General features: G+C 37.0%; 2 protein-coding genes across 9 annotated transcripts in view; one reads left to right on the forward strand and one right to left on the reverse strand.

Moving 5' to 3' along the window:
- Positions 1-18525, reverse strand: part of LOC124955424 (lachesin-like) — a 135781-nt gene extending 117256 nt beyond the window's left edge. Inside the window, exon 1 of one of the 3 annotated variants that reach the window (XM_047509860.1) lies at positions 18131-18525. In XM_047509860.1, coding sequence (XP_047365816.1) covers positions 18131-18144 — 14 coding nt within the window. In that variant the 5' untranslated portion in view covers positions 18145-18525. Of the gene's footprint in view, positions 1-3482; positions 3530-18130 lie in introns of those variants that run through there. The other 2 variants (XM_047509853.1, XM_047509857.1) reach the window with 2 other exon arrangements.
- Positions 1-23953, forward strand: part of LOC124955422 (4-coumarate--CoA ligase 1-like) — a 136907-nt gene that overhangs the window by 106838 nt on the left and 6116 nt on the right. Inside the window, exons 1-2 of one of the 6 annotated variants that reach the window (XM_047509847.1) lie at positions 16741-16932; positions 17341-17466. The exons of 2 other annotated variants lie outside the window; for them this stretch is intronic. Coding sequence is in view for 2 of the 4 variants with exons in the window: in XM_047509844.1 (XP_047365800.1) it covers positions 6871-6888 (18 nt within the window). In the remaining 2 variants the exon portion in view is untranslated. Of the gene's footprint in view, positions 1-6855; positions 6889-16740; positions 16933-17340; positions 17467-18016; positions 18190-18252; positions 18360-23953 lie in introns of those variants that run through there. 3 more of the 6 variants (XM_047509844.1, XM_047509849.1, XM_047509846.1) reach the window with 3 other exon arrangements.

Consider the following 23953-nt stretch of genomic DNA (forward strand, 5'->3'; position numbering starts at 1 on the left):
GAAATAAATAAAAAACAAAAGAAACAAAGGAGCGAAAAGAAATCTCTCGTGTAAACTCGTTATTTATAACGACAAAAAAAAAGAATGACAAAAAGTTTCAAACTTCAGGATAAATCGGAATAGTTAAATCAGTACGGTCGAACGCGCTTCGACCGCGGCTCGATCGTGATTCGATTTTTTTTCCTTTGCTTTGCGAACGATATCGAAATGGCGTAAGTTCTTTTGTACGTTCGAAATTGTTCGAAAGCTCACCCGAGAAGTGAGTCAGTTTTTGTCCCAGGCTTGAACACGATGTTGAATTTGGTTACTCGATAGCCATTTCCATTTCTCGGCAGGTCGAAAGAGAGACAGAGAGAGAAAGAGAGAGAGAGAGAGAGAGAGAGACACAAAGAGAGAGAGAGAGAGAGTATCCAACCATGCCAACGTCGACTCCCTTTCTCCCTCGACTACGCGCCCTTCGCATTTCCACGGATGAATTAGACGCGACGAGCGAGGCCGAGATTGAATTACCTGCGCGTGTTTGCACGGTATTATGTGCCCTGCGGCTGTAATCAATATGCCGGCATTGAACTTTCAATTAGTGTCACTTAACTCGGCAAACACAGCCGCTCCTGTTCCGACATGGACGAAACGAAGATAGAAAATCAAGCGAGCATGCGTATGACAGAGATAGAGATAAAGAGAGAGAGAGAGGGAGAGAGAGAGATGTATATAAAAGCCACGTGAATAAACCAAAGAACGATTTTCTTTGCTTTTTCTAACGGATGTAACGCATGATGACGACGACAATGATGACGCCCACTTTCCCTTCCTTTCCTTTCAATTGGTTTGCGTCGATGGATGTCAAACAAAGAGAAAGAGAAAGAGAGAGAGAGAGAGAAAGTCAAATTGTCTTCTTTATCTGATTATCTTTTGTCGCAAAAAAGAGAAAAATTGTAGAGATTCGATAAGAAATTCACGAGATATCGGAGAACTGTTGACGAAAAACGAAAAAAGAAGAATATCGATTTAACACGACGAACGTCACGTCGAACATTTTGGTTTCGATCGAAGAAAAATATTTGTGAAATTATCGACGATGACAAAGAAAAAAGAAAAGAAGAATAAAATCTTCATTTAAAGTTCTATGCTCAACAAAAATTTAATTGAATGCACGATTAAATCATTACGATCGATGTATTTAATTATAACCAGTCAGAAATAATTAATAATAATTGTATCTGTAATTAATATAGAATCTATCGCCCAAGATAATATTAAATTAACCATTTCGTAGTAATACACATGGATATTAGCAATATATATACATATATATATATATATATATATATATATATATATATATATACATATACACATGTAAACAATACGACGTGCAATTCAAGGTATCCCCGGTTGAAGAATTCGGTAGAGTAACTAGAGTAGCTAGAACTGCTGCACGAAACACGAACTACTCCAACAAGAGAGAATCGATAGAGGTTGAGTTTCTCATCTACGTGTTCGACAAGTAAGGAGAAAGGCCGCAAGCAAGATAGACAGAGAAAGATAGACGGAGAGAGAAGAAGAGAGAGATGGAGAGAGAGAGAGAGAGAGAGAGAGAGAAAGTAGCTGAGAGAGAACGTAGAGAAACGTCAAAATCTTCTTGTTGCTAATACCTCTCAAGCAACTGTAACAAATCCGTAGGGTGTAATTTACTAGCTCAGATCGAAAACAAGGATTCTCGGATGCAGTGCATATTGCTCATGAGCTATAAGTTCACGTGCGCTTGCGTACACGACTATTCATTGAGTGAAATAGTGATAGAGAAACAGAGAGAGACAGAGAGAGAGAGAGAGAGAGAGAGGGTGAATAAGGGTTTTGTTAGAAGGTAGACGAAGGGGAAGTGACAGTGGTAAAGTCTCGTAGGAGGAAGATGCTGGGTTTATCGGTAGACGTTTTAGCTGTGCGGTGGATAGTTTATATAGTTAAGAAGCTGCTTGAGGGGACGAACCGAACTAAAGTGGCGGTGTCTTAATTAGCGCGCAAGAATCCACAGGAACGTAAATTTCGATGAACGTCCTCGAATCGTTAACGAAAGGACAAGGCGATAATAGATATGCATTATTACAAAGGATATCGTTTTAGTATCATTCGACGGGACGATCGCTTTCGTAGAGATATTAGACATTGTGAAATCGACACAAAAGAGAATTATCTAACTAAATTGATTCAATAGACTATCTTCGTGGTTCATCAAGAAATGTTCTTTTTAATTTCTAATCTTTTTCATAATTGCAATTTTTGGTTTATATCTATTGACAAATAAAAGATTCTTGATACTTGTTCTTATTAATTTCCGTCCAAGCTATTATCGTATTATGAAATATGCCAATATTACTTTCCTCTTAATTTTAATAGAAACTGTTATCCCTCAGTTCTCCTTATCAATCGTTTCAAACAAATTAATCTATTGCAAACAAATTAATCTTCGCATTTGATTCGATTTATTTCTCGATATTGAATATATATATATATATACATTCGAAATGTTCTTATCTTCTACTCGAAGGAACGTTAACAGGGAAAAATGATAAATGCACGTAGGATTGTAACATCGGAAAGTATCCTAGTTGGAATTACAAAACGCTAGTTGATGTCAGGGAATCGATGAATTTAAGGGACGATTAACGCGCACAACCATCGACAATATTGTGCCCTAACGATGGTTCTAGTGATTAACCACGTATGCCCGTCCGATAAGCACCCTGACACACCATCCTCCTCCTTCCCCCCCCCCTCTCTCTCTCTCTCTCTCTCTAGCATCGCAAAACAGGAGCCTCGAGCGGACATATACGAGCATAGAACCGTCAAGATACGCCGTCAGAAGTGCCAACCGCAGTGGCCTCTGTCGCCTTGGTAATTAGTGGAATAGCATTCGAGTGCAAGTTACGACCCGCGGAGGAAGGGTGTTATGGACCGAGCGTGCCCTCCACCGCCACCGTCGACGCCGCCAACGCCGCTGCCGGCCTAATCGATATCCGATCACTCGAGCAATACGTCAAGTACATCCCACGCCTGCTCGTCCGCGACCATTGGCAATTTATATCGTATTTTCTTATTTTATATTCATTATGACGTGACCGAGCGACTAGCGACTATTGGGAGATGAAAGTATCCTAGCCAATTTTAATTCAGATGACAAACGAGATAACTCGAGATATTCGATGATATATAATTAATTTTACGATTTACCTGTTTAGTGAGAAAAATCAATGATTATTATTTAGAATTTTCTAACCGTATATTCCTGATTGTTTTTTCTCCTTTATCTTCAAAAGCGAAATCTTTTGATATAATGAAATGTTTCTTTTTCTCATTTTATAACTTTTTTCCTATATATGAAGAATCGAATTTAAAATGTTTGAGATCCTTTAGAATGCGAAAGATATAAAACGCGGTATGTACCGTGGAGAAATTGGTAGAAGGCCAATAATTAAGTTTACCATTAATCGTTGGGGTCAGCTGGGCTCACACGAACTGCAGGCATGTCCACCTTGATGAGGAATTTGGCTGACCCCCTTCGACATCAAAAACGAGACCTACGCCAGGATGCTACGACCTTTCCACCTTCGTCTGCTCTCTCTTCCGGCTAATTGCCCGGATTGACCTCTTCCTCATCGTTCTTCGATCCTTTAGACGAGAAGAGAAAAATTTGTCCTTCCTTTCGTCCTTCGTTCATGGTCTTTTTTTTATTCTTTTACCCATTTTTTTTTCTTCCTTGCGTTCTTTCGTCCGATAGAGTCAATAACAGTCGGCGAAGAAAAATATGTTTGCGGTCAGGAAAAGGGAAAAATGAATAGTAGGACAATCCTTTTAACGACGTCAATATTAATGATGGAAAAGGAAGAAGTATCTAATCCTTGAGGGATCTTGATAAGTGTTCAATTAAATTTTCTAGATCGAAGGAATAAACGTGAGATAGTAACATGGATATAATAAGAAAAAAGAAAGGATATGTTGTTCTTCCTGAAAAAGAAAGAAAAAAAAAAAAAGGAAAAAGAAAAAGAAGAAAAAGAGGAAGAAAGAAATAAATAAATAATTAATTCGTCTGGGGGAAGCTTATTCGTACGAGAGAGAGAGAGAGAGAGAGGTTTGCAAAGTTAAAAATTGTCTTCCACTTGAGACGAGGTAGACTACGTTAAGGTGGAAAAGGTTTTCGGTGGTGGTTCGGTAGCGTGCTAAAGGCGCCCTGTAAATTGGATCTATCAGCGCGTTCGGATGGTGCTATATCATGCTGGAAGCAGCGGCCAGGGAGAAGGAGCACTACCATCTTTCAATGTCAGCACAGCCTAGTCGCCATCCCTCCTTTAACCCCCTATACACAATACAATACACAACGATCCCATTCCGAGTTAGCTTTGCGCGCGAGCGAGCACTGTGGAACGGCTTAAGATGTTCCATCTGAACTATTCAATTGCAACTTCTTATGATCGGCTATTCCATCTAATAGATTTGTTTTGGACATTGTAGTAATAATTAATCGTGCCAATATTATATCGTGAGAATTAATCGTCGCGTGAAAATCCATTTTTTCCCTCGTCCTCAAGTATATTCCGATTAAAATCCACGTCAGTCGAATGCAAAATCATGCAAACGAACGCGCTCCGTTAACCTTCGATATTTCTCCGAGAAAATTAGAAACTTTATAACGGCGACGGTTAAAAATTATTATACTCAAAGTAAAATATATCTTGTTATAAATTTATAATTAAAGAAATAAATCAAATAATATTAACAAAAAGTATGATATCAAGAGCGTACTCTTATTACCCAAGAGATTCACTTTGTTTATCGTCCGCTTAAAAGATTTTACCTCTCTTTCTGAAAAATACTTATTGTTAAACTTTTCTAAATACGTCATACATACAAAGGAAGCAGCCATCTCTGATATGTGTAACTCAATATTCAAAGCGTTCCTACGAGAATACCCCTATGACGTAGAATCAAAAAATAAACTGAATTCTCTTGAAAACATTTGAAGAACAACCCCTTATCCGCATCATTGTTTCTCATTGGGGAATAACCAGAAAGAGAGAATACCATGAACAAACTTTCGCAACAACGATTCCACCGGAAACACAGCAAGTACATTTGTTTTTGATAGAGAAGTGAAATCCTAAAGGGATTTCTAACGACGAAAGGAAAGAGAGGGAGCAATGTTTCGAGAAATAATATCGAAGAAAGAGCAAAACCAATGAGACCCAAATTCCCATTCTATGGGCTTCATCTTGGTACGATATATATATATATATATATATATATACGTATATGTATATTGAATCGATTTTATCCGATCCTCCGTTAAACATACTTTGGACCTGTATCATTCAAATTGCTATACATATAAAAAGGTAGGATAAGGCTCGTTTGAAACATTTAAAAGAAATCAAAATTACAAAATGCTACAAAACGATGGACTCAAGCAAAAGAATTAGTAGGATTGCTCGAAAGAAAATCTTAGCGATTAATAAGAGAACAAGAAGAATCAAGAATTCTTTTTAAGTTCGAGGAATAAACAAAAGAAAGAGGAATAAGGTAAAGAAGAAGAAGAAGAAGAAGAAGAAGAAGAAGAAGAGTAAGAAGAATAATAATAAGAAGAAAAGCGAAGTGGTTGAACGTAGCACGCGACGGTGCAATCCGATTGCAGTGATTAATTGTTCTTCGGTCGATCGACGGAGTTCGATCCTCGAGTGCATCTCTAGAGCTAATCAGCCACCAAGAGTCTCTGGTCGTCTAGTGAGAAGCCATACCATAATACGCGAGTATACTTGAGAGAAATTGGAACACATCCCAAAGTATATACCCGCGTAACGCTGCAAGGGAACAGCCTGACATTCTCGAGATGGATCGTTTGCTTTGAACCTTCGTGTAGTTGTCCTCACCACCTTCAAACCCTTCTAACTCCTTTAAGTACGACGAAGGTAACGCAAATGTAAGACGCGAACGATCGTCCACGGACTTTGATATCGTTTGTCCCTAAAGGCACGAAAGTAATTTTGATAATGTGCTAAAGAGCACGAAAAAACTCGTTCCTTAACCAAGCAACAAGTTTGCGTGACGTGAATCGGTTTGCGAAAGACTCACCCGCCTTCTCTCTCTCTCTCTCTCCCCCACAATCTTCCCCTGTGAGTAGACCGTCAGCGCTTTTACTTACACGATGTGTATCAAATTCAACGTCTCTTCCTTAAAGAATCTACTGATGGTAGTCGAGTTTCTATAAACATAACGAATACACTTGCTTTTGTGTACACTCTATATGTATTACATTTTAGATCTACCGTCGTTAGATGATCTTCTATTTTTATTCCTCAAGTCGGTCTACGTCATAGAGATTTCTTATAAATGGGAATTCTACCGTTTTAAAACGTTCTTTACGTTTACAATGTTTAATTTTATATAAACATTAGGAATCATAGATATTATTCATTAAATACGATAATGAAAATATTTCGAAGCTTTGATTTGTATTGATTTGTTGAATCGATTGTAGTCAGAAACAAAGTATGAAGTTGCTTGTAACTCATTTGTTCAAGAATATCGAATAAATGGTTCTACTCTCCCTGTTCTCTCTTCCGGCTCAGCAAACTTCGTCCAGTAGAATCCTATGTACATAGTCAACCACAGAGTGATCATCAGTGACCACACTTTGGAGAGTCACGAAGCCACCACAAAGTCTCTAGGATTCAACGTTAAGGGTCGACTAGTCGCATTTATCAGCATCGACAGTCCACTTCGAAATCCGGGATCCTGATCTCGAATGTTGGATGCCTATGGGACGACGTGGCTACTTTGAAAGGATCAAGACTGAATCAAGAAACGCAACTGTCAAAAATGGATATAAACATGTTGGTAAAGGATCATAATTTCATAAAAATTGAAACCTAATGATGTCGGATACTGAAATGATATTGGATTTATTACGTTGAACGTGATTATTAAATAATATAATATCCCTCGATTAAATAGAAATCGTAAGGTTAATTAATTAATTAGATAATATAAAAATTAAAAATATTTAATGATCGAACACGAAAAATAATTATGAGGGATAGATTGTAAACAGTATTAACGATTAAGGATGCTATTCCGTAAGAGTACGAGGAATCGTAGTAAAGCACCGGCAATTTCTTACGTCTTTACAATTCAGGATAACGAGTATCATTTTCTTCCCGAGAGATAGAAACGCCGGAACGAGAAAGTACCATTCCGGCGAACGAGTAAAGAGATATATACTGATAGAGGCAAACGTAGAGACGGAAACGAAATAGTTAAGAGCGAGAAAGAGAGAAACGCAAGAAGATCAAGAGATAGAACAATGGAAATTTCACGTAGGTGACATCGTCTAGGGTCGAGTGACCACAGGTTAAGCAAGTAAGACTCGTTACTCTCTAGTGATCCAACATCGGTAAGGCAATTAACCTCGCGAGAGAGAGAGAGGGAGAGAGAGAGAGAGAGAGAGAGAGAGAGAGAGAGAGAGAGAGAAAATAGAAATTTTATTAGAATGTTTCTCCTCAATGCTCATCCTTATCCCTACTCTCTACCTATTCTTCCATCGCTTTTCTAACAATGCAGAGCATACATACATAGCTATGTACAGTAACCCGCGAGAACACAAATATACACGTCCACCTAGAAAAGTTTAGGTACTAGTTACACGGACATTATTCGGACTGTAGCTATGACGTTGATGCCATGTAATATCTCGTGAAAGATACTTCTCAAAAGAACCAAGTGTTCCTCTCGCACACTCTCTCTTTCTCATTCCCTTTCTCTCCGTTCGTCTGTTTGTGAAGGATCACAATATCCTCCTATCCGTTTTAGAAATATCCGGCTGCCGCCACTTCGCCTTCTGCAGCGACCGGAAAGATAATAAAACTTTCGTGGCCGTCGGTCAAGTGTATTTGTACGTGCATACATACATGTACGCATGAGTATGCTCGTGTACATGTATCTTCGATTTCAAAGTATTCTTCTCTTCTGACTCTCTTCAAGGATTTCTTCAAGCTATCCTTCTCTTTTTCTCATCTTTTCTTTCTTTCCTTGTATACTCTGTCTCTCTCTCTCTCTCTCTCTCTCTCTCTCTATCTATCTTCCTCTCTCACTCTGTTTGTTTCATCCTGGTCTTCCCACGTTTGTTGTTCTTTTATCCGTATCTATAGCTTTCGTGAATCTCGACTTAGTTATCTGTAATTAAGCTAATCCTAACCACGAGACTTTAGCTACCCAGAAACGTGGTCATCTCAAACACGGGCTCCCACCGATTCGCCAAAGCCTTTAGACCCTTTCTACGAGCAACCCTTCGGATAGAAAATAAAGGAATGTACACACAAACACATAAGAAAATATACGTGGATGTGTCTATACGTGATATGGGAGAAAACGTGTAGTATAGTTTTGTGTAGGTATATCCACTCGCAGATTGCTGCCACGCACCATCCTCTCTCTTTCATCCTTCAATCTTTTTCTTCCTCTCTCTTTCTTTTTTTTTTTTTTTTTTTCTTCTACTTGGAAGAGAACTCCAACTGGCCACAAAGCTCTGCTTCTACGATCCTCCTCGTCGAATTAATGGAAAGCCACCTTTATTACGGTTTTATCTTACAACGCGACCACATCGTACAATTTTCCCAATGACTTTTCACTATCCGATATAAGATTCTACGATCGATTTGGATGCACTATAATCATGATTAGTTTTGCTCATTTCTTTCCACGATTATTTGCCTATTTCTATTGCCTTTTTTCTCAATGAAGCAATATAACGTGCAGATTAAAACATGCCAATCTCTATCGTATCTAATTGGTAAGTAACGTAATATAATTATAAATCGAGCCGGATGTTACGCGTCAGTTTGTAGAGTACGTCATAGCTATATGCGCGATGTTCAACCATCATTTCCACAGTTTTGATCGCTTAACATCGATCGATTAATTACCATAACCATATCCTAATCGTATTCCAAGGAAATTGCGCGTTTCGTTATAATCTCTACAATGATTAGATTCGATTTATAGATACGAATGTATCAATTGAAATGTTGCATATTTTTTTCTTCTTCTTTTTTTTTTTTTAAACGTTCATATAGGATAAGTATATTAATATTTAACGTATGATCCTTCTTAAGAATCATTTACCTCGGTATTAAAATTATATTCATCAATATTCTTATTCCTTCGTTGCGTTTTTTTTTCTCTCTCTCTTTTTTTTTTTATCGTTTCTTATTAATTTATTCCCAAATATTCCCTCATTTTCTGCTATCCATAATAGTCGAAAATCGAAACTCGTTACGGCCAACGTATTATCTCGGAACGATCGTCATTCGCATAAAGTGCATTGTGAAAGATATCGCAAGTATTAAAAACAGATTTTACATAACGTTCGTAATACCTTTTTAACGAATAATCTTTTACGATTGGAGAAAATGAAGAATGTATCGCTCGTATCTACATATGTATTCACTTTTTTCCTGCAATTATCGGTATCAGACTCTGGCCGATGCATTAAAGACGATAACCATTGAGCCGAGCGGATGAATATGTCGGTCCTTCAGTATCCTAAATCCTCTCTTTGAGCTCTTACAAATGAGTCCGTTTGAAAGTCTACGAATAGATATATTCGAAAAAATTCACAAATTTCTACGAGCGATTGCATTAGTACGATTCGTCGATATGTTCGATCAATTTCAAATGCATGTTTCATTGTCTTCTAAAATATATACATATACCATTCCATAACCTGGATATGAATAAAATCCTCCTATCAATATCGTTTACGATTTGTCATTGGGATCTGTAATGGAAATCGGCAAAGCTCGAGATTCGAATGTTAAATAATCCTAATCGATTTGAATCCATCTCTTTCCTTCCTATTTGATCGAAGTTAAACGCTATTATTATTATTAATATGACTAAAAAGAATAATGAACAAAATTATTTATTTCCAATGATATTTTCTCTTTTCTTTCTTCTTTTCTTTTTTTTTTGTTATGTTAGAACTTATGGGATCAGCATCGTACTGGATCATTACATTATGTCCATTATGTCAATGTTAAATATCCTTCTATACCCGACTGATAATCTTGCAAATGACAGGTGCAAATGAAAGACGCTTTAATCGAGGAACAAGAGCCGTTGCGCACAAAGCGTTCTCATTGAAGCGTATTCCAATTATTATCAGTTTAGACGGGAAATATACGCATAGAAGTATCTGATGCGCGAAATGACGATTTTCAGAAGGGAATGGAGAAGGCAGATACGATAGAGGACGACGCTACGAACGATAATCGTTGATCTAAAAACGACGAAATAATCCTGTGCCGTTCGTTGTAACGTTGTTTCATTCAGGAGAACAAATACGATCCGGTCCCATCATGATTATCGCTACTCAACGAGTCACTACGATCATTTTAATCCACAGACGTATATACATCAATGTATATGTGTATCCATATATATATATATATATATATATATATATATATATACATATATATTTACAGATCAATGAAATACGTTTACTGTTCGACGGATTTATGATGCTTTACAAAATTGTTTGAAATCGTTAATACGTTCATTTTGAAAGGATCAAAGGATTTCGTTGTTTATCAACTCTACGCCACTCGAGTTTTCGGAATATATAATAAGAGAATTTATCTCGCTTCTGGCATGACTATTTCCTAATATCAAACCTATATATTGTTTCTCTTATACATACGTAAAGAAAACTATCGCTCGGCAATTATCCAATGTGATACTACAGCAAATTCAAAAATCATTAAGATAATCATAGAACAATGTTAATAACCAATAAGAATTTACAATATCAAAGAGATTTACGTACAAACGTGAAAGACAAGGAAAAAAGAAATAATAATGAAAAAGTAGTGGTAGTTAGTAACGAAGAAAAACAAACAAAAAAGAGGAGAAGAAAAGAAAAGAAAAGAAAAAGAAAGAAAGAAAGAAAGAAAAAAGAAACGTAAGAGAAGTAAAGCCTATAAGGAATGACTCGGCGTCGTAGTGAATTAGCGGTAAGAGATAGACCGAGAAGGGAAAATTTGATGAAGGAGAATGAAGGGTGATGGAGAGAAGAAGGGAGAAGAGTGAAAGGGAGGGTTGTGTCTTTAAAATTCGAAGTGAGTTAATTTGATTATCACCATAACGGGCCGCTGTGAGAGGGTGAGGAATAATCCAGCTGTATAACGACATCGGCTTAGCTATTGCCCTCGCGTTTCCATTGCATGGGGGTATGTGGCACAAGTATGGACGGAGGGTTGCAGAAGGAGGGCCAGCTATACTGATTGGCCTCCAGCTGGGGCAGCAGTAAACATTCTCTCGCCTTCCCGTCGAGCCAACGGAGTGTTTCCCCACCCCCCCCTCTCTCTCTCTCTCTCTCACTCTTTCTCTTTCTCGCTCGCTTTCTCTCTCTCTCTCTCTCTCTCTCTCTCTCTCTCTTTCTCCCTCTCTCTCGCTTTCTCTCTATCTCTTTCCCTCCCACTATCTCTCTCTTTCTCTCTTGCTCGCTCGCTTTGCCTCTTTCACCCCGTACCTTCTCGATTCCACCCTTTTCCCTTCCCTTACGAGCTTAAGCCCGATTTAATGGGGTGGAAACGCGCGGCTCGATCAAGTTGTATTCAATTATCCCTCCTTTCTCTGAGCCAACGTCGTCCCGGCCATCTACAGAGTGTCTTGTAAGAAAACTCACTCTCTTTTTCTCCATTGCGTGTGGGACATTTTCTGTCTGACATGAACAACATATTTCTACATCCCTTAGAACATTTTCCACAAAATCAATTAGTTTTGATTACATCCGATTATTTAATTCTTGATCATTTTGATATGAAATAAAAATCGTAAGGATTTTACTCGTAGAAATATAAATATGTACAACGCTTTAAATCGCATGCCCTTTCAATATAACTTTCACGTGATATTTTCGATAACTCCGTGATATTTATAAATAATCATTTTAATGGTAAATAAATTTGTTTATAAGGATAAAATTTCTAGTAATAATTGTAAATGAAGAGAATATTTTTAATTTCGCTTAATTTTTTACATACCTACCATATATACTACGCACGGACACTACCGATCCTAAATTTGCGGATGTATCCGTCGACTCTCGTGAAATTGATCGTACGAATGTGGTACGAAGTAAACAAAAAAAAAAAAAAAAAAAAAAAAAAAAAAAGAAAAAACCACACACACACACACACACACACACACAAAAAGGAAAAAATTCGATCGATGAGCCGAAATAGCCCAATTAGTCCGGTTTGTTAGATAGAAGAGAAGGCAGAAACTAAAAAGGAGACAAAGAAAGAGAGAAAGAGGTTCGTAAAAATGTCAGCGTATAAAATAAACATGACGTGTAAAATTTACCAAAGCAACAATTTTCCGGGAATAAATCAAACTTCATCGAAGAAAGAAAAGAGCTGCGAAACATCCATTTCTATTTCATTCTCTCGACGAAGAGACAATATTACTTGACATACATACCTACATACAATATGTACATACGTAAATACGTATATAAATGTTGAAGTACAAAAGTATCGAGAATAAATCGTTTCACTTCAGTCTCACTCATCTCGACGTATCCCAGGTCTCGCTTAAAATTTTCAATCGAGCACGTAAAAAACCGTGTGAGTATAAATCGATCGTCGTGGAAACTTCGTGCAATTGTATCGCATTAACTGGCGCATTAGTAAAACGACGCGGAAGAAATGAAATGAGAGAAAAAAGAAAAAGAAATAGATACAAAGGAAGAGGAAGAAGTATAGGGAGAAGGAAAATCGAGAAGAGGGATTGGCCATATAGATGGTCGAACAGTAAAGAGATGGCTTCATCGGTTAGAGCTCGTTCGCAAAATTCATCGTCGTTTCAGAATTCGAAGGATTTTAGAGGGTTTCGAGAGATGCTCCCTGCTGGACTGGTAAGTCGACTTTGCGTCTGTCAGCACCATCAGCAATAACATCACACTTTGTCATGATTTCATCATCTACGGCAATTATTCGCAGCTGAACAGGGTACGCGTAGATGTACCAATTTCGACCAAATTCTCTCTCTCTCTCTCTCTCTCTCTCTCTGTTTGTCTGTCTTTTCTCTCCTCAAAGACACAAAACCAAGGGCGTTCCAACTCCTATTCCTTCTCCTACTCCTTCTCCTACTTCTCCTCCTACCTCCTTCGCCTCTTTGTATTTTCTCTCCTCAATTCTACGAAGTATGCTATATATCTATTGATATACCTATTCTATATACCTATCTAACCTTCATACATATACATACGTACGAAAACGCAGACAATCGCAATCATGCAATAAGTGCTACGTTCAAATACACAGGCAAATGAAACGTCCGTGTGTATAGGTGCGCATTCGGGGTGGTAACGAAAGGGGTTTGAGAGGGCCATGGAGCTCTGCAGCAACTGCGCCAAACTTCGAATTAGCGCCGGCGACGAACTTTGGGATTTACAGTACAACTGCGACCTCCGTGGGTGCCGCTACTGAAAGAATTACACCATCGTTCGAGACACACCCACGAAAAGGAGAGAAACAGAGAGAAAGAGAGAGAGAGAGAGAGAGAGAGAGAGAGAGAGAGAAACTGGGTAATGCATGCACGTATACCATAGCAGCTACTATCCAACCCTCCATACTCTATATTAACCACTTTCCAACTAAACTCACGGCGAAAAGCTCGCCGATATCTTTGCAACTTGGACGCTTCGATGGCACCTTAAATCGAGCTTTGGAAATTCGTTAGGAAAATTGTGCAACGAAACTTTCTAAAATAATTCTACATTTTCTTTAAATTGATCGAACAATAAAGGTACTTATGAATTATATAAATCCCCGTGGCTTTATAAAACAATAAAAATAAAAATAATTTCAATAATCTCTTTTATCAATTGACATAAGATAGATCGATATTGACGAGATCGTATTGTAAAAAAAAAAAAAGAAAAGAAAAAACTCCCATAATCATTGTAAAATATTTATTTAATTATTGCATTGCCTAAACGATGCCTATGAAGTATAAAAATGACTTGTGCTATTTCGATTATCGTCTCATACGTATGATAAAGATCGAAAGAATGTATCGTACTTAAATGGACGAAACAAATTCGAATAAAAGACGATGAAGACGATTTCGAAAGAAATCGAAGAAAGTAGAGGAAAGTTTGACGCTACTCGAATTACCTTGATTATCCGGATTATACAAATCCGTCACTTTAAGTTCGGATAACTCGGCGTATCCAAACAAGCCAGGATCCTTATCCGAACACGATCTTACTTGAAAACCCGGATTTGGAATGCAGATCCAAGGTAGATGCGGGAAACTAAAACAGTTTCGGTTTGGATATTTTTATTACGAAGGATCGTTCGCGCGCGATATTGTTGATCGATGATCGAGATGACTCTTGTTGTTTGAACTATAAACGTGAAAAGATTATTTATATATATATATATATATATATATATTTTTTTTATTTTAGAAAAAGCAATTTTAAAATGCTTATCTTCATCGTTGTAGGGTTCCTAAGTACGATACGACAAAATTTATGAAAGATATCATATAGAATTAAGATATCATATAGATATCATAATAAGTGGCATCTTATCGATTTAACCAGATTAAGAAACAATTATAAAATAATCAATCAAATCCTTTCTACTCGTATTCCTGTTGACTTTAATTTCTACGTGCTTATAGATACGCACACCCATAATACTCATTATAGCTATATCTTCAAGGCATGTGTCACCATGCACGATGTATTCTAAACGCGAGAGGATGATAAATTGCGAAATTATCGGCGATAAACGTCGATTAACTGGCAGCCGGTCATTTGCATTTTCAACGAGCACGCGTCCCGACGGCTTCGCCAAACTCTTCTCCGAACTATATTTTAGAGGCAAATTAAATAATGAAGCGTGAGAATTGACACGGAAAATATTTTCTTCGATATTTCTTTCACGAATAATACCAAGAAGCCAGAAGAATGAGCTTTGCATCGAGTTATATATTTTCATTCATAGTTAATGCCAATTATTAATCTTCAATTCAACAAAAAATTAATCGAATATCAACTCATTCACTAAATATTTTTAATTAATTTCTTAAAAAGCTTCTTCTATTTTTTTCCTTTTTCATCTGCAACAGGACGAACAATTTTCAACAAGGAAATACTACAATTAATTGTTCTCGAACGAAACAACGAGAATTGAAATATGTTTAGAAATAGTATGCACTATTTATGTCGGGGAAAGGTAGGAGAGTTTGTTTTAAGTGAACATCGAAGGATATAGACGTATCTACGAGGGTCTTAACCTAGGGTGTTTGGAATTAGCGGTAACGTTGTGGAAGTTAGAGATCGGGTCAGCCGCTAAGAGAACTTTGGCTGCTGTCCGGAGCTTAATTCGCGAAGGCAGCCAGTTCGACCATGAAGACGTCTCATCGGCAGCTTATCGAACTTGGACAACTACGCTTCGATTCTCTGCCATGGAGCATCCAAAGATAAACGTTTGATTCTCGCCAAAATCGGCACCCGTCTCTTCAGCTTATCCTATTGTATATGTTTTGATAAAACTAAAAATAAAAGTTTTGATAAAACCAATAATAAATATTTGCACACTTATCTTCCTTTGAAGATAAAGCTATGTTTCCATCAGAGATATTCATCAGTGAAATTGAATAATTTAAATATGATTGTTATATGATATTTATTAATTTAAAAAGCATAATAAGTTTACATTTGGCATTCGATGTAATGCCAAATAAAATCGACTTACTTTGACATCGAAAAATCGTTTCATAATTTTCCTTTTGTGGAAAAAAAGAAATATGATTTGTATTATATCATGTCGTGACGACGACTACGGACAATGAATTACATAGGAACAAGGAATTGAAAGTAATTGCACGAAGGAAATAAGATTTACCTCGATCTTTATAAGTTATTGTTTTAACGGTGAGTCCAAATGCAATGGCAGAAGGAAGATCGATAACGAGCGAAGACGTACGATCGATTATTAAACGATACGACAATAAATGATTAATTGAACTTGCAATTTTTATATAATATAATCCATAAAAGTACTGACTTGATTTTGAACGTCATTCAAAGTTTATTATTCATAGTTAAATGGTAAGAATGCGAACTGACAAAATAATATGACTGACAAAATTCATCGTAGTAAATTTGGTAATTTTAAAGAATAAATTATATATCAATTAAAATTTATTATAGACCATTAAGCTTTTTTGTCCTTCAAATGTCAAATAATTTAAAATGAACGTATACCTAACGAATCGCAATAATTAATTGATTCACAATGCATAATATAGAATATGCATTGAGATTAAGTCTTAAACGCAAAGCAGCGGTTTCGCGCGATAAACCTGAGCGATAACCTATAGAGATGTAATTTATGACCTCGCCTTTAGACCGTTTCCAGTCTGTTTAACTAGATTTCTCTGTCATATAAATCGCGCTCTCGCTATTCCGTAACCACGCTCGGATAATCTCTGAACCGAGCGGACTAACTCAAACGTTATCTTCGATTTCATAACGAAATGTAACATTGATCTACGATTTGTAAGCTCCATTAAAAAAAAACCGACAGATAAGAGGATGAAAAACAAATTCAAAATTTATATAATTTAAGTAGAAATTCAGTCACCGGGTGTAGCGACTTTAAACGTTTCTAGTATGTGCGATTGTGTTTCCTGGCATACTTATGTAGGTATTCCGTAGCTTTAAGGATCGCGAAACGAGTTAAGCCGAGGTAAGCTTGCTCGGAAGCGAGAATGTGATCTTCTCAGGCTGGCGTATAGCTACTTCATACCAAAAGTATTCGGCATATTCTACCCTGAAGTATGCCACCGGTATCAGAGGTTTGTGGACTGTAACAAAGCAAGCCCTACGGGCATCGAATCTATGTTAAAGCCTTGGCATTCACAGCGAAAACGCGTCACGGAGAGACGAGAACTCGCTGTTTCTTCCGATAATTCTCCCTAATCTTTCTAATAACAATAATAATAATAAATATTTTATATTTAATACGTTTGAAGAGAACATTTTTATTAATAAATATGATTCGAACTATAACAAATATAATCGATATTATAAAAATATCATGTGTAATTAAATGGATGACGTAATGGGTTGCGTAAAAAATTATTTCACCGAGAACTATAAAAAAAGCAATGGCATAATTGAAAAATATTAGTGATAACTATATATACTTTAAAGCGACCGATAACATTTTATCATCAATCACATAAATTTTAATTTTCTTTTAGCGGAATTACTCTTTAGTATGTTTCGAACGTTCGAGCTAAAATGTTCCTTAGAGTATTAACGACAATCGATGTCATGTGAAAAATTTACAAAAGAAGCACGTAAAGCGAGAAAATCCTGAAAACAAGGTAATTTTCTTTGTTTCGATTCATCCTTCGATTTTATATTTAACACGTTACTAATTAATTTTGAATTTCTATAGAAACATCTGATTTATCTCTAACAAATTTTAATTTAAATCTCGTCGATTATTGCTTGTCGATCGAAATATTAAAAATTCTATCCTTATTTATCGGTCAATCCAATTGTTAAATATTCCCGATAAAAAGCAATAATAAATTCAGAGAAACTAAATACAATTTAGTCAATCGAAATGCAAGATCTGTTATCTGTAGATTTTTCTTCTATGGCATGAAAAATAAAGGAAAAAGAAAAAATATTAAAATAGAATAATTAATAAAGAGAGAAGTGTAAAGAAGAAAGAAAGAAAGAAAGAAAGAAAGAAAGAAAGAAAGAAAGAAAAAAAACAGAAAAAAAGGGAAAAAGCATTGACAGAATTTGCAAACAATTCTCAGACAATCGTAGAAGTCGTAGTTTCGTTCCTGAAATAGTCCGAGGACCACTGTCCGTGGCATCGAACATTGTGCTGGTACACGCGTAAATACAATAAAGGATAGAGGAGACCGTACCTGCATGCTTTTTACACATATACTCAAATATATAGACATTTACATACATACCTAACTACCTACCTAGCTATCTACATACATATCTACACGGACAAGTACTTACTTGCTTGTACCCATACAAGGAAGAAATGTACATATAGCAGGAACGATGACAGCGGTGCGGTAAGCCGTGGCATCCCTCCTTTACGGGGGCAAAACAATTTCTCTGCATACTTTAGCCGACAACAGCCCCTCTCTGCCATTCGCACCACGCGTACAATGCAACAGCCGTTTCTGGTGCTCGCGCTAGTACGCGCCCCTTACCTCCTCCACTTTGTCGCCTCATGTGTACGGTAATATATACGCTTTCTCATTCTCTTTCTCTATCTCTCTATTCGAATGTGTGTGCTCTTTTCTACGTTGCTTTTTATGATATACATATACGTATAGGTAGGTACGAAATCTCTTTCTCCGATTTATGCATTCATCCATTCGTTCCATTCTCTTCTTTCACTTTCTCTCTCTCTCTCTCTCTCTCTCTATCTCCATCTCTCTATCTCTCTCCTATCTTTCGTTTCTTCTCTTTCTCTCAGGAGACTATACGCTCGATAGGACAATTGCATCGCTTTACACAGCATTCGCTCATTGTCTCCCCTCCATCGAATCTTCTTTCACCAATTTCCCTTCCTTCCCTATCCCATTTCCTCCTCTTAGCTCATCACATCGCCACGCTTTCTCGTACAGCACGGACTTCATTAATATTCGGCTTAATTACTCCGTTACCGAAGAGGTACGTTGTTTAAAAGGGACACGAAGTATGGATCGCACTAGCGATTATGAGAATTGCATTTGATGAGGATTAATTCGTTCGTTTTGTTCGTGAAAATGCTAAAGTAATTTATGACCTGAATTATTACCAAGGCTATTTTAAGCGTATGGAGTCATCGGTCGATTTATTATTTGGATTATTAATGAGTTAAAAAAGAAGTATATCATAGTTAAAGCATCGTAACAGAATATATATATATATATATATATATATATATATATATAGTTCATATTATTCGTTAAATTTATGACGAAGGTATGTCGAACTCGATGAATTTTCCCTTCAACCTCTTCTATTTCCATCTTCTCTTCATTATCCTATTTCTCAGTCTACCTTGCTAGGTAGGTCGTTTCCTCTTTATTTCTCGTTACTAACAATCCTACGTACCTAGTAATAACGTCAAGAATCTAATTACCGAATCACAAAACGTCGTGCAGGAACAGGCGGCTTAAAAAAGTCACTTAATGCTTGATGGCACGAGAATGGTAACGCATAATATAATACTAATGTGCCTTCAGCGAAGGGAGCTTCGTATAATACTATTACAGAATTCTGAGTGACAGATATTCTACTATTTCAACCAGAATGCACTGGCTCCGTTGCTTTGTGACTTGTTACAGTTTCGGCCACACGTCATTCCTTTAAAAAAAAAAAAAAATGCGTTATCTGACAAGGCAAGAGCCTGCATATTTTTCTTTCTCTTTTTAAGTGTACTCGTTCCCTGCTAATTCTATTTCACTTTGTTTTATTTATTTTCCTTAAAGAAGAAAAGAATGTAATTCTAATATTCACGAAATTAACTTACTTTATTCAAAGAAAGAAAAAACAAAACGGAAGAACAATGGTGCATCTCCCGATAGTAAAACTCTCTCTCTCTCTCTCTCTCTCTAATAAATCGCATTATCGTTGACAAATAAAATATGACAAAGGATCTGATTAAAAAACGGATGATTCTTAAATTCATTCGTTTAAAGTATATAATAGAATAGAGTTTTTATATCTCTTCTTTTTTAATTAGCATCTTTACTATCCCACAATATTTTCGTTCTAAATAAAAAACGCGGATTTATATTTTATAGAGCCTTAATCATTTTGAAACTATATACTTGTAATTCTCCTTGATGGTCACCGACGATAAGCATATAACTTTAATACGATTTTTCCTTGATGAAGATTCGCACATTCCACGAGCGAGTTGCATTACCGTTGAAGAAAATTTACGAAGGCTGAACGAAATTAAACAGAAGTTGTAAGAACTAGGTGAGAAATAAAATAGATAAACAGTCTCGGCGAATAATGATAAGAATGAGAAAAAGAGAGAAAGAAAAAGAACCTAAGAATGTTTTAAATTCAAGTTTTAGCGATTTTTAAATAAAACAAATTAACATTAAATTTTTCATCAATCACAAAAGCTTAAATATATTTGACCGGTAGTTTTTGATCCGTAATAATCCTGAATGTGGTTATGTTGAAATAATGATGCTGACGAATTTCTCTGCGTTAGCGAAAATATAGAATTGCGTTTATTGAGAAAGGTAGGAAAAGCTCGGACGGAAATGTGAAAACTGACGAGTACGAGAAAATCATACGACCCGTTCCTCGAAACATTCTGCCAATTATCGTAACTAGGATCATTATGCGATCCTTTGTATCGTTAAATACAATACATCTAATCACGCCGGTATCATTCCATAATTTGTTAACATTAATTATATTACATTCTTCATATTGTAATAAGAAATTCGTTTTTAATATTCCACCAAAAATTCATTTATCTAATTTTCGAATAAATTGGAAACCATGCTACGATTCTTTATCATTCAAGGATGATTGATAAATAAAAACACGTGATATTTTCCTCGTAGTTGTAAGTAAGTAAATACCTTTAGATAAGAGTGCGAGCTGAACAGAAAGAGAGAGAAAGAGAAAGGAGAATAGATTGAAAGGAGAATTAAAGCACTCGCTAAGGTAGGAATTTCCTAAACAATACCAATCGGCGAGGTAACGTTCGTCCACGCTTGAAAAAGCATCGCCGAGGGCGACGTCGTCGGTGTTATTTATTGCTCGGGCCGATGAGTGTCATTTAAAATTTCGATATAAATTAATTTAAGGGGCAAAGGGGTTTCCACGGGCTTGAGGAAAGAAAGAGAGAGAGAGAGAAAGAGAAAGAGGGAGAAGGTTGGAGTGGGACGGGACGTAATGGCTCGGAAAATGAAGTTCTTGTAGCCTGCCGAGAGAGAATCTCGCCTCCCTTTCCCACCTTCTTTCTCTCTCATCCTCCGACCCTTTCGCCCTCTTCCTCCGGTAAACCACCCCCTCTCTCTCTATCTCTCTCTCTCTCTCTCTCTCTCTTTCTCCCGTTTAGCCCCTTCGCTTCCAACCTTCAACTCACTTCCCCTTCTCCTTGATACCTCGAAAAGCCCCTCACTCCGAAGCTCCACCTTCGTTTCCATCTCCACCTCGGCGACTTCTCCGTCGCTCCTCACGCAGAAACTCAACATAGCCTGCTGAAATATCCTTTCACCCTTCTCTCTCTCTCTCTCTCTCTCTTTCTCTCTCTCTCTCTCTCTCTCTCTCTCTCTCTCTATTTCATTCCCTCTTTCACTCTTCCATCCACGCCCAGGCACTCCGCTTTCGCCATTATCTTAAGTAAACAGACTACCTGCGCGCTCGAGAATTCCAGATAAAGTCACATGTTATCAAAATTTTGAACCTCTCTCTCTCTCTCTCTCTTTCATATCATCGAAGCATCCTTTATAAAGAGAGAGAGAGAGAGAGAGGCTATCGTTAATTCCATTAAGTCGTAGCCGCGCATTAATACGCAACGAAGAAGAGAAGTTACGAAATCGCTCGATTCTACGAACGCGGATGATGATACCAATGGAGGAAGTAGATCGTCCTAGCTGTGGGTCTGACGGATATGCCTGAAGACTCTGAGATATAGCTCAGAATCTGTTCTGGAAACGATTAAGACACAAGCGCGCACGGTCGGTACTTACTTCTCTTTCGTATGAGTAATTAACTAAACAACGAGTGCGAGTCTCATTTATCTACTTTTCCCAATGTATGACAAATTATTCTTTTCTTTATCTCCCTTTCGTTCTTTTAACAGAACACTTCACAAAGTCTATTAATAGACTTTTATTAACAATATGACACAAGTTAAATAGGATAACTAAATTCGGTTAATATAAGATTAATTATGAATGAATACGATAATTAAATGTAATAAGTTCGATAGAAGTGACAATAGAAATCACTCCACAATAATGTCCAATTAATTTTCCCGGTGCTACCGCACGGTCTCACAGTATATTTCATAATACGCATTGTCTATCGCGATGGCGAGGAAAAGGTCTAAAACGACTGTTACAAATAGTCTTTATATCCCACTGCGAAAAAAAAGAAAAGAGACAGCGTTTAAACTCTTTCACCAGAATACGAGTAATGGTTCGGCGAGACTTTTATCATTTATGCAGAGACAAAATCCAACTGCGAAGCTGAAAGGTACCGTGGAAGCTTTATATAAAAAGGAGCCCTGTCTCCTCTCCCTCCCTCCCTCCCACCCTCTCTATCTCTCTCTCTCTCTCTCTCTCTCTAGTTCTACGACTAAAGCCGAGAGTCTGACACCTTCTCAACCCCATCCACTTCTCTTCATCCTCTCTTCACCCTCCCTTACACCAACACAGTCAGCCAGCTCGGTCGCTCGGTCTATTCGGTCATAAGTATTCCAGGGGTGTCTAGGCACGCCGCATGAAACCAAGAATCGCCGGTATGCGATTCGCGTGTCCCAGTATGGCTGGCTACAATCAGAGTGGCACGCGGCTTCATCCCCGGGCGATTCTGGTCAACCCTTCCATCCGTGCAGGGCCACTTCCGCGTACACGTCGAGACTAGAAGCCAACCCCAGAAGAGCGAATCTCCAGCACTTCAGTGATTCCCTCCAATGCATTCTCACCCCTTTCTCCCTTTCCTTCCTTCCTTCCTTCCTTCCTTCCTTCCTTCCTTCCTTCCTTCCTTCCTTCCTACCTGTCTGGCTACGTCGTGAGGACATCCACGCGGATGTTCGTCTCGGATAACTCTGGAACACTCTGATATACATTCTATCAGTTATATTCCAACATGAAAGACTCAATCGTGTTCCATGAAATTCCATAAAGATTCTGATCGGTCAAGTACTTATATAATGTACTTGAAAATATATTTTCTTATTTATTTATGACCGTTTGTACGAACTTCTAGAAGGATAAGAATTTAGGAACGATCGACACTTTGCCCTGAATCTATAGAAATCAATTGATACTATTCATTGTATTGAATCACGAATCATAAACTTCAATTGGCAAGATTTATCCTCGTCGTGTACAGATTAGCCTTGCCATGTATGGTGATTGATACGTTATAATGTAAAACCAATTTTATACATTGATTTAAATACAGACTTCAGTTTATTTTCAAATATACGATCATCATAGAAATGACTAATTGTAGACTGAAAGGAATATTCGATTCAGAGATATCTTTCATTAGAATACATGTATTTATATATGTATGTGTCAGCATGAACCGTGCATTTTCAAATCGGATTGAAGGAAGCATTCAAGTTTCCTCTGTCTTAAAATTCTCGAACGAAATTATAACGTTGTAATGACTTCTAGAAATGTGTTGTTACATGTCTTATCAGCAATAGCATCGTCATTAATGTCTTAAGTTATTCAGATAAATGCCAATAGATCTGAAGGCATTGTTAGATTCTATAGGCTGCGCATGCTGGATTTGATCCTTTGAAACAATTGCTCTCTGTAATCTTAAACCGTTGAACATTGTTCTACCATAGATATATAAGAATTCTTGAATATTGTTTTCCGCGATCTTCTTGAGAATATCTCGACTTTTATCTCGAGATAAAAGACTCTCACAAAATTCATCTTCAATTCAATTCTTCAAGAATGCTATAGCTTTTTAAGTTTAAAAAGAAATTCCAACTCGTAATAATTATTAAACTAAAGATTTAAAAAAAGATTGTACTGACATTATTAAAGAATACATATCGATTCGATATGACATAAAAAAAAAAAGATATTATTAATATTTTCTCTCTTATAAGCGAAAAATCAT

The sequence above is a fragment of the Vespa velutina genome, chromosome 18, assembly GCF_912470025.1.
Source record: "Vespa velutina chromosome 18, iVesVel2.1, whole genome shotgun sequence".
NCBI lineage: Eukaryota > Metazoa > Arthropoda > Insecta > Hymenoptera > Vespidae > Vespa > Vespa velutina.